The sequence below is a fragment of the Chamaea fasciata genome, unplaced genomic scaffold, assembly GCF_029207755.1.
Source record: "Chamaea fasciata isolate MVZ Bird 193981 ecotype frontalis unplaced genomic scaffold, bChaFas1.0.hap1 SCAF_8, whole genome shotgun sequence".
Taxonomy (NCBI): domain Eukaryota; kingdom Metazoa; phylum Chordata; class Aves; order Passeriformes; family Sylviidae; genus Chamaea; species Chamaea fasciata.
In genome coordinates this window covers 6,308,829-6,320,247 of record NW_027094093.1, presented here as the reverse complement: position 1 = coordinate 6,320,247, position 11,419 = coordinate 6,308,829, and the positions used below count along the sequence as shown (strand labels likewise).

Genomic DNA, 11,419 nt, shown 5'->3' with positions numbered 1-11,419 from the left:
GCAGTGGCAGTGCCAGCACCCCACGGGGCTCAGCAGCTCCCACAGCAGCAGCTCAGGGACAGCCACCACCATGGGCAGGATCCAAACCCAGTGACAGACACGTGCTGGGGCGATAACCCTGGTGACCACCTGCAGGTTTTCAGGATCCCACTTGGGATTTGAGTGCAAAATGCCAGTTTTAAGACACACCAGAGGCAGCACAGCCCTTCTCAGACCCCAACACAGGCCATGTGTCTACACCAGAGCCACAGACCTGCCACTTGTCCTCCCCTTTCCCATGCTCTTACCAGCTCTTCAGGACATCACCAAAACCACCACACCTTAAGGACATGTATTTTGTGAGGTTTCACTTATTGTTTTGCTGTCACTAGCAACACTGATACGAAAAAAAAAATAATGATGAAACTTAGCAATTATATAGCTCTTTATATTTTGAAATCTCTGTACAAACATTACTTAAACAAAGCAAGGTAGTGTGCAAAACAGTCATTGCTTAAAATAATCGACCGAGGGGTTGTGCTTCAGCAGTGACACCGGGAGAAGGACAAGAACACAGGAAGGAAAGCGACAAACCAGAGGTACGACCAGGTCTCCTCTTCAAATTTGGGGTTATGAACGGAGAAAGTGTCAAGGGCAGTGTCTGAGAGTGTTCTTTAATAACCTTACACCAGGTGGGTAAAGCCGATGTCTTTGCACTGTATCACACAGGGAGACTGGGGAAGAGTAACTGCTTAATGCAAATAATATACAGCAATATTATACATACGTGGGTATAAATACATATTCACACACACACACACGTTGGATTTAAACTTATTGAGGACGTCCCAGCCAAACTGCAACAAAAACGATATTGGTATGACAGTGACAAAGATATTAAAAACATAAAAACACGGCAGTGACACCAACTGTGGATATTCCCCTCCTGAGAAAAGCTATTACTGAAACTGTTCCATCTGCTGAGGCTGGCTGCAAACATGGCTCCCAATTCCTCTTTCCTGGAATGACTGAAGAAAACAAAACACAACTTACCCACAAAACTAAGTCCTGCAAACACAAATGCTGTTGGTGCAATTAACTGCCCATTCATTAACAGGTAGTGGGACAGACCTTCGGCGGAAAAAACACGGTACATTGACATGATCCAACAAGAAACATGTGCCCTCCCTGGTCCCCCACAGCCCTGCCAGGTCCAGGATTCCAGCCCAGCTCAGTTCCTGCAGCCCCCCTGATGATTGGCTTGCATCATTCCCAGCTAGACAGAACCCATGGAAGAAGCAGTTTTATTGGGAAGCACCGTATGGGCTCAAGCACACGATGCCAGTGGATGCACTGAGGGAAAACTGCCAGAGTCCATCCCCCCAGGTGTGTTTTAGGGACAAACACCTGCCTAGGGATGAACCCTCCCCATCCTGCAGCTCCAAACACCAAGCCTGCCTGCCCAGAGACCCACACAACTTACTTGCATGGGGAAAAAAGCCAAAATTGCTGCAAATACTCCAGCTGTTTGCATAAAGGAAGAGCAGCAAGCCCAGTGAGCCTCGAAAGCCTCAGATGTACACACATAGCTGGTACATCCGAGCTGAGCTGTGACATTTCTGGGAAAAGCAGAGGCTGGGAGCACCTGCTGCCAGGCGGGCATTTCCTTTAGTCCGTGCTCCCTGTGCCTGCAGGGCGAGGGCCTCTCCAACAAAATCCCCATCCCACGCCATCATTTCTCCATTAGAAACCAGCAATTGCCATTTCTCTCTCCTCCTCCTGCTTCCATCAGGTGCTGACTCAGCATGAGCTGTAGCACATCCATCCCACTGAGCCACCAGCAGGACAGGGACCAAGCCCAGGAAACTTCCCCCTTCCAGCCCTGTGGCACAAATTTCAGCATCTCTTCTAAAATCTCCCCTTGTGTTCTCATCAAAACCTCTGTGCCTCTGCTAGCTCTAGCCCCAGGATAAACATCACCACCTCTCCCAACAGGAGCACACAAAGAGAAGGTGGAAACATTTAAGGTCAACTGAAAACACTTGGTATTAGAAAATAAATACATAGATGGATAAATAAACCCAACAAAAACCACACAGCGATTCTGAGACTGAACAATTATATTTTATACATTTTATTTCTGTGGGGTTTTAGGTTTTAAATAACATGAGACATTTTTGTTCTGACTCTATACCTGAATTGCAACTCTCCTTCCTTCCTTCTCAGTGAACTTTGGGATAATTTTCACAGTGGACAGTTGATGATGATGAAATTGGCAAGAATTCAAAGTGCAGCTTCTCTGCAAGCATGAGCCTTCCAGACATTAATTTAAGGAATGGAAATAAAATGATTTTGAAAACCACTGATATTAAAAAAAAAAAAAATTCAATTATGTGGTGACCATGACTAGGCAGTTCTTAGAACACATTCTCAATTCCCGGCTGGTAATTTTTTTAAAACCACAGCTTGGTTTCCAAAGGCAGCACTACTCCATCACACAGGCTCTGCCTCGTGCTCCCAAACACTCTGAACCAACAGCTTTCACTCGTGCACATTTGCACTGAGAGCACAGTGAGGTTTGGAGTTTCCCTTGGCTACATGCACTCCTGGACATCACAAAATCATGGAATGATTTGGGTTGGAAGGGACCATAAAGCTCATCCAGTTCCAGCCCCCTGCCATGGATAGGGACATCTTTCACTATCCCAGGTTGCTCCAAGCCCCATCCAATCTGGCCTTGAACACTCCCAGGGATGGAGCAGCCACAGCCTCTCTGGGCACCCTGTGCCAGGGTCTCACCACCCTCACAGGGAAAATACTCTTCCCAAAATCCCAACAAAATCTAACCTCCATTAGTTAGTGGCCATGCCTCTTGTCCTGTCACTCCAGGCACCCTCCAGATCTCCTGGAGCCCCCCTAGGCACTGGAAGGGGCTCTAAGGTCTCCCCAGAGCCTCCTCTTTTGGTGAACAGCCCCAGCCCTCCCAGCCTGTCTCCAGACCTGGACTGATGAAATGCAACACCAGCTCCATGGTCCCGAGCCTTTCACCTGCTGATTCTTTTGGATTTAGAGAAGCCCCACACTAAAACCTTCCACTCCGTAGCTCCCTGTGCAGTAACCAGCCATGGAAAGATTCCTCCAAGACAAGGAGAAAATGAGAATTGCCAGCTGCAAAGAAACCCCACTGCTGTAAATCCCTAAGACAGCAGAGTCACTGTTCCCGTCACCAGCTGTTCCAGGGGGAGAGTCAGCTGGAAAACCCCACTGCCAACAAGCTCCTACACAACACCACTCACACATTCAGTAAGAATAATCTACAGTTATTACCAGGTCCTGAGTACAGCCGTAAGCAAGATTTCAAGTGTTAACCTTTAGGCCCAGATTTCCTTAAAACAATCCTGCAGAACATATATATATATATATATTTATTTAAAACATCTATATTTAAAATTTTCTATTTACTTAACCTACAAAACTTTACTACAAGCCAGACTGCCATCTGGAGAAAAAAACCACCTTAAATTCAATTTGAAGTATTCATCAACATTGAAGTTGCTGCTCTAAGTCCTTTTGAAGATCCTGAGACAAATACTCAATTATAATTATGTAAATATTCAATCAAAATAATTATATAAATATTCAATCAAATATAAGGGAAAAAAAGTAAAAAAAGAATAAAAGAATGGAAGCAGCTCCCAGAGCAGCAGTACAACTCCCACCTACCCAGCCCAGGCTTTCCAGAGCCCTCAGCCTCCAAAAGTTGGTCTCCTACAAAATTTGGCAGCTGCCAGAGGCTGAGTTGCCTTATCTTTTGCAGTCACTTGAGATTATACACATTGCTATCTCTCCTTGCTCAGTGACAGTGATTTCCAGGGAACTTTCCCTACTTCCTTCCATGTGTGAACTGCACAAAAAGGAGCGAGGGATTGAAGGAAGCCAAGCAGTATTTTTATTGACTCCCAGAAGACAGATATGGATTGCACACAACCCTGGAAAACTTCTTTTTAAAATCCCAGAATTACCGACAAGAGAACTCTTCCTCATAAATAACCAGATACCACTCCTTCATCAAAAGATTTTGGCATGGAACATACTTCTGTTACAGTTTAATTTAATAGTTCATTCCAACAGCTAAAAAACTATGTCTATAATACTATTTAAATATTTTGTTCATATTTTTGACTTCATAAAAAAATTAGTTTGAGCTACTATTTTCCTAGTCCTCAAAAAGAAATTCTGAGAGACACCAACTTTTGAAGGAGTCCCTTAAAAATGTGTATTTGACCTGAGAGCAGTAATGACTCCAAGGAAACACACACGGCGTGACCACCTTTTCCTCAACCCCGCAGAAACATGTTCACACACTCCACTACAGCCCCAAACAGCACTTCTGACCAAGACAAGGTCAACCCCAAAGGTCCCAGTGCTTGCAAAACCTGACCACGTACAGCTGGATTCCTTTTTGCTTTGGAAGAGGTCAGTCTCCATCTCAGTTGGATGATGACTCCAAGAGCCTTGTTGGGCCTGCAGAGGCCACGGGAGCGCTCTCAGCTTTAATGAGAACTTGGTGAATTAACCCAGCTTCTCCCCCTGGTATCTGGACAAGGCAGGAACCTCTAGAAGCAGCATCAATTCCCTGAGGGGACCCCTGGGTCACAGACTTTCTTGCCTTCCCAGAGGAACGCTTGCTATTAGCCACAGTACCACCCACACGTACTGTTTGCACCTCAGTGCCTTCCACCCAAGACATGAACCCAGAGACTTCAACTAATGCACAAGTGGTTTTCAGGTCTGATCAGGTTTTGAAGCTGAGAACAGGTTCCTACTTGAGCAGAAATGCCTTAACATTCATGATTGGCAAAAGCGGGTTTACACCAAAGTCTTCTACACCCCAAGGACTTGCTGACCCCAGAGGTGCTGGGGCTGAGGTGCTCCTTCTACACAGCAGTTAATCAAACCTCAGTATCTCGCTTCCGTCTTACATTTCTACATGAAGCAGAAGTGACCACACCTTCAGGAAAAACACTTTTTAAAGGAGTAGTCGAAACAGATGGACACACATTTGAGAGCAACTTACCTAATTAGCTTCATGATGCCCATCACACATGTAAAGCCCAAAGGCAAAGGAATTTCAGACACAACAATTTGGCTGAAAGCAGATGTAACTCACAGGAAATAAGTTTTAAGAACTGGTTTTTTTCTCTGTTTTAAGAGCTTCCAGAGGAGAGCAATTAATAGCCAACAAGTGACTGGTTTTGGCAACTCAGGCTCGGTGCCCTTAAAATGAGCAGATTATTTTAAAGCTGTTACATTGCTGTTACAGTTGAGATTGTATTGGGATGAGTTCCTGGGGTACACAAATCACCTACTTCTAAACAGGCTTCTGCATGTTATAGACTAAACTTCTTAACTTACAAATAATTATTTTGCTGTTTCCAGTTTACAATGGTAAAAAAATGAAGACTTCACAATGGGTATAAATGGGAGGTAAATGTATTTTTAAAAACAGAATAAAAAGCTGCATGTTAAAAACTGGCTCACAGACTAATAAATACATACATCAAAGACATGAAATTTTCAGCAGCTGGTTTTAAAGAGCAAGGAATTGGGAAAAAACTAGCTGTCCAGACTCCATTCTGGCTCTGTGGTCTATGTACTAAAAATATCTGCAGTTGAAAAACAAGTTAACAGAGGAGTAGAATCAGCTTTGTCACCTATTTTCTTTTTTAAAAATTAAGCTACTTCCTAAAAGTGTGGTGTAAAACCTAGAGAAACTATTAATTTCTTCATGCACTTGATGACATTGAATTAAAAAAGAAATTATTTTAACCCAGAAAAAATGAGTCATTGTATACAGTAAGGACAGCCTTACTGCAAGTTTTCTACAGTAAAAGTATTTCTAGAAATACACCAGAAATTACTTTCCTATAACAAAATATACAATTATGTGTTGGATCATCATTGAGTTTCAACACTTAATAGGCAAAACAGAAACAGCTACTGTGAAGTTTCAAAAAAAACGCAAAAAAAAACCAAAAACAAAAACCCAAAGAAACCCAACTCCAAAGAGCAGAAAGATGTTTTGACGGCTGGGGAGATGCCAGAAAGCAATGCTGGACACCAGGAATCTCCGGAACAACTCCCTTTCCAAAGTGATGTGCAGTTTGTGAATTAGACTGTGAGAGAAAACTGATCCTGTTCTATGGGCTTCTCCACCCAGGCTCCAAGTCCTGCCTTCAGGAATGCTTTAAACAAACACTCTTTAGCAGTTTGATACTCAGTGGCTCCTTGCTTGGTGTCGTGGTACAGGTTGGGCTTGAGGATCTTTGAGCGCAAGCTGGAGGAAAGCTGTGGGGTTGAAGAAGGAGAGAGACAAGATCCTATTAAGCCAAACAGTACCAGAGGGACTGAGTTATTTAAACAGCTAATATTAAAACAAGGTAAGGATCTATCAAACAAAATGCTGAGGCCAAAAAGCCACAGACATACTTCCTGGAAGCTTTCCTTCCGAGAGTAAAGAGTGAAACTTCAGCAGTGAAAATGGGATTATCCTTCCAAAGAAATTAAAATGCAAAGGCAAGCTCAAAGGAGACAGCCTCCTTTGCTTACTCAGCTATAAACCAAGGAACATGCATTTTGGACCAGACATCATCACATTAAAGGGTAAGTTAATAAACACATTGTTCCTCGCCATTACTGCATGGAGCAGCAGTTACCTGGCCTCAAGTTGCACCAGGATAGGTTTAGATTAGATATTAAGAAAAAAAATTCACTGAAAGGGTTGTAAAGCATTGGAACCCGGAGATGTAGTGGGGTCACCATAGCTGGAAATCTCCAAAAAATGTGTGGTTGTGGTGCTAGAGAACATGGTTTAATGTGAACATGGTTGTGGTGCTGCCCTGATGGCTGGACTGGACGATCTTAAGGGTCTTTTTCAGCCTTAATGATTCTGTGTTTCTAACATGAGTCTTGGCTCAAAACAGGCTGAGAAAGTGGCTCCTGAGAAATCACATCGAGGTGTTTCACTAAGGTGCAAGAAGGGGCACACCCAGCCGTACCTTGGCATGGATGCGCATCCAGCGGCTGTAGAAGGCGTGCTTACAGAGGCGGGAGGCACGGCCCATCTCGTCCTTGCCAGTCGTGGCGTTAATGATTTCCAGGCCAGAGTCTCCTACTGTCCAGTTCACACTGAAGTTCGGGGCTTTCCCTGGCTGGCGGGCTTCTGCGTTGCTGATACCTGAAAGAAAAGTGCTGTTTAATGATGATTACAAATACAGGTGCTTGACTTATGATTTGTTAGGAATTAAACAGTCTTAGAAGCAGGTATTTTATTCTGAGGGCATTCTCCTGCAGATTTCTCACGGACTTATGGAAGTAACACCAAGGACATCTGACTCTCATTCTGGCTAAAGTGTTCTCTAGTTCTATCCTTCCCAGCAGGGCAAGTGTGCACTGCTGGGGAAAGCAGTCTCCTTGGCAGAGAGGATCAGAGAGAGCTCTGTGGCAGGAATTCATCTCGAATTCATCTCACTTCCAAAAGGATGTGAACTATGAACCCTGAAAGTGTTCATGGGCAGGCTGGACGGGGCTTGGAGCAACCTGGGATAGTGGGAGGTGTCCCTGCCCACGGCAGGGGATGGAATGAGATGGGCTGTACAGTCCCTTCCAACACAAACCATCCCTTGATTCTACTGAGAGTGAGCCCACCCTCAGCACCCTCCACAAAGCCAGAACTGGCAGATATTTGGGTTTTCCAGCATAAATCTATTGCGTCCTAGTTGACTCCCCACTTTACACCCCCAGTGCTGCACACTGACCCCAGAGATGGGGAACCACAGGACTCCAAACAGGACTCACATGACTTTGCTCAGGTGTTAAATCACGTGACACCTTCCAGCTACGGCTCTTATCTCCAGGGATGGGGAAGCAAAGCCACCACAATCCAACTCAGGCACAAATAGTGTCTGGCTGCCTGCCCAGGGCAGGATTTATTCCTCACACCACCCCGGTGCTCAAAGATGGACTACACACAATGAAGGTCCCAGCAGCTGCTGCCACGCACATGTGACTCCTCAGACACTCCAGGGGTGGCAAAACTCTACTTAAGATGTCTCAGTCACCACCAGGAGAGAGCAAAGCAACAGGGCAATATGTTCTTTCTAGTAAATAAAAATCCCACTTTTACTTTAAGGCAGCTCTCACAGAGGACCTATTTCAAGTCTACTCCACTGTTAGGCCAGGTCCTACACTCAATAAAATCTGAAGAATTTGTGGAAATTGAACGTAAGCAACACAGCAGGATGCATTTCTGGCTGATATCTGAAAATATCAGCAATCTAACAAAGCTGGGCACCTGAGAGCAGGACTGGCTCACCTGGCCCAGTCTCATGGCACCTCTGGGTCAAGCACTGAGTGTGCAAGACCTGCAAGGTCAGAATGACTCAGCAAAATTCAGTTTGCTTCCTATCATCAATGCCTCATTTAATAGACAAAGAAACCTTTTGAAATACAAACTACTGAAGCTGTTGTATTTTTACCCTTGGTTTAGATCAATCTTGTCACTATGATTGAAAAGAAATCATTAACAGAATAGTAACAGAAAATAACCTACTATTCCCCATTTTCTTAAAACATAAGCTGGAAAATTTGAGAATTGGAACAAGAGTTGGCTTTACCAAGAGTACTGAGGCAAAAGTGCTAAGAAATTGATGCCACATGACAATTTTTTGTCTTTTTTTTCCCTTTTATTTAATGACATCTATACTATTACCTTTTCTTTCATTCCATACACTATTAAACAAGTACAGGGATCAGACAGAGGTCATCAAATACTCCAAAACACTTGTGATATCACAACCAGTCCCACAAGCACATCAAATAAAGATAAGAAAGCAGAATGTCCAGCATGCACTACATTTCCATTGCAATTATATGACTCCATTCCTTGGTTTTGATTAATTAGTTACTTTTTTAAAAAAAAACCCAGAATTTCAAGTACGTTCAATTAATAATAACCCATTCAGCTGCTTATTTGTAGGCAAGAACCCTGGAGAGATGTCAAAGGGTATCACAAGTAGCATGGACAGGGAGAAAAGGTCATCTCAAAATCAAAGCATTTGATAAAACTTTAGGTGAGTCATATCTTCCCCTCAAAATCTAGACATGAATATAGCATGAGATTAGAAACAGAAAAGAGATTCAGGAGAGAAAGTCAAATATTTTACTCTCCTTTGAAAACTAATAGAACTAAAGCTATTTAAAGAACATTGCTCAGAACTTAGTGTTGAATATTATTACAAAGGGATATAATAAATAAAAGCAAAGGTCACAGCTCTTTGTGCCAGTACTTATATAAATAATAAAGTTTGACAGTTCTTTGAGGAGAGAGCTAAAACAAGCTTCATTAAAAAGGACACAGAAAGCTGAAAAACACCAATGTGAATGAACAGGAGGATAAGGTACCAAGGGGTACCAAGGAACAGCCAAATAAAAAAAAAAATCACCAGAAGTTCTGCTGAAGAATTTATTTTTGTCTACCTTTAAAACAAATTCATCAACACTTGGATAAAGATGGTCTCTTTGGGGAAGAGTGAACACAGCTGGAGACCCTCCAGCTCAGGGCAGACCTGGGATATGGGAGGGGGAAAAACTGAAGTAGGATCATAGATGATACTGATTTTTTTAAACAGCAGTAAGAGGAGCAATAGCAAAAAGTAGCAGAAAAAAACCCTCCCAATGCTGGGTGTCTAGGAAATAAAAAGGCAGATGAAATTCCTCACAGATGAATATAAAGCAACACATATTAGGGAGAAACCCAAAGCAGTCTTGCACAAGGAGTGCTGGACTTGGAGCTTGATATGAGCATTCAGGAATGAGATATCAGTTTCTAATATTCAATTCTACCAAAAAGTCAGGTCAATCACCAACAGCAATCCAAGAGAACGTCAGGAATTACTAGTGAAGGACCAAGGAAGTGAACGGAATATAGAGAATATATAATATATGCCACTACATAGACTAGTATTGCTGCTTTACCCTGAATATCAGGTACTGCCCTCATAGGTACCAGCACAAAAATGGGTCAGCAAAATGAGCCTTACGTGAAAGGATCTCTGTGCAAGGAACAACAAAGCAGACTAAGACACTTCAGCTTGCAAAAATAGGGCTTATGTAGGAAGGAATATCTCAGAGGTATAGAAAACTCAGTGTCAGGACCACTGCTTACGGCCTGGATCTCACAGAGCACTGAGGAACATCTAATTGAGTAAATCAGCAGAAAGGACCTTGGCACATTCCACACTCCTCCTTACTCAAGGAGGCTGTGGATGGCAAAAAATTGAAACCATTTCAGAAAACGGAACCAGGAATGAACAAATGAAAGATGTGTTAAGGATTTCTAAACACAAAAATCTCAGTACCTGACCTGGGCTTTAGCAGGGTGAACTCCCGCATGCCCACCTCCTACCATGGCTCCCCCTCAAAAAGAGTCTGTGCAGGTCACCCTGCAGATGGGCAACTTGACATTGGCTGATTTATCCAACCACCCTCACTCTGACTGAGAAATCAATTCATTTTTTTTTCAGATTATTCTAGAAATTTACAAGATTCAAAACTGTCCTCTCCTCAAGTGGGGTGACCACCTCTCAGGGAGAGCTCAACTGCCCTCAGTGCTGGGGTGCTAAAGGCACACTGAAAAGCTGGATCCTGCAACCAAGGCTTCCAAGAGTCAGCACAGGAGGGAGTTTTCTATGAATCGACAGATTTCCTGCATCCCTCAGCTGAAAAACACCTGCTCTGGTGTGAGTGTTCCCCACTGGAACTGAATATATGGGGATGTGTTAGTGGTGGACAGGGCAGTGCTGGGCTAATGGTTGCATTTGATGATCTTGGAGGTCTTTTACGACCTTAATGATTCTATGATTCAATCTGCTGGCAAGAGATGTAAGTAAAAACTACCTCATAAAGAAAAAAGATGATGAAAAGACAGTTCTTAGCAGCACAAACAGTATCTCAAAATAAGTCTGACTTAATGCAGGTGCCCCAGCAGACACAAAACTTGCTTTATTAGAGGAAGAAAACCTGTCTTTACAGTACTTCCTCAGCTAAACAGGCAGGACAGTGGGGCAAGACAGGTATTTCTGTTCTAATTCATCCCCCTGGTGGAAATAAATCAGAGGTGTGTGTGTGGTACAAGAAAGAACACAGAACTGGAGACAGATATTTCTGCCATGCTTGCTCTAGGTAAGAATAAATTTAAAATTATGTGAATCCAAAAGCACAGGAGCAGCTACACGAATGCCCCAGCTGAATCTAAGAGCAGAGGTCAGAAAATCAGCTTTCAAGACTGAACCACTCACAGAAAATACATCAACATAGTTCTCTGCCCAACCTCCTAAAGAACCTTTCTGTACATTTTTGAGATGTGTATTTTGGTGGAAAC

At 43.3% G+C, this 11,419-nt stretch overlaps 1 protein-coding gene across 1 annotated transcript in view; it reads right to left on the bottom strand.

Annotated features, from left to right (window-relative positions):
* Nucleotides 1-411: 411 nt before the first annotated feature.
* The window catches only part of ADARB1 (adenosine deaminase RNA specific B1), a 67,494-nt gene continuing 56,486 nt past the window's right edge, over nt 412-11,419 (bottom strand). Inside the window, exons 10-11 of the mRNA XM_066189508.1 lie at nt 7,038-7,216; nt 412-6,327 (exon numbers count right to left, since the gene is read on the bottom strand). Coding sequence (XP_066045605.1) covers nt 6,151-6,327; nt 7,038-7,216 — 356 coding nt within the window. The 3' untranslated portion in view covers nt 412-6,150. The remainder of the gene's footprint in view (nt 6,328-7,037; nt 7,217-11,419) is intronic.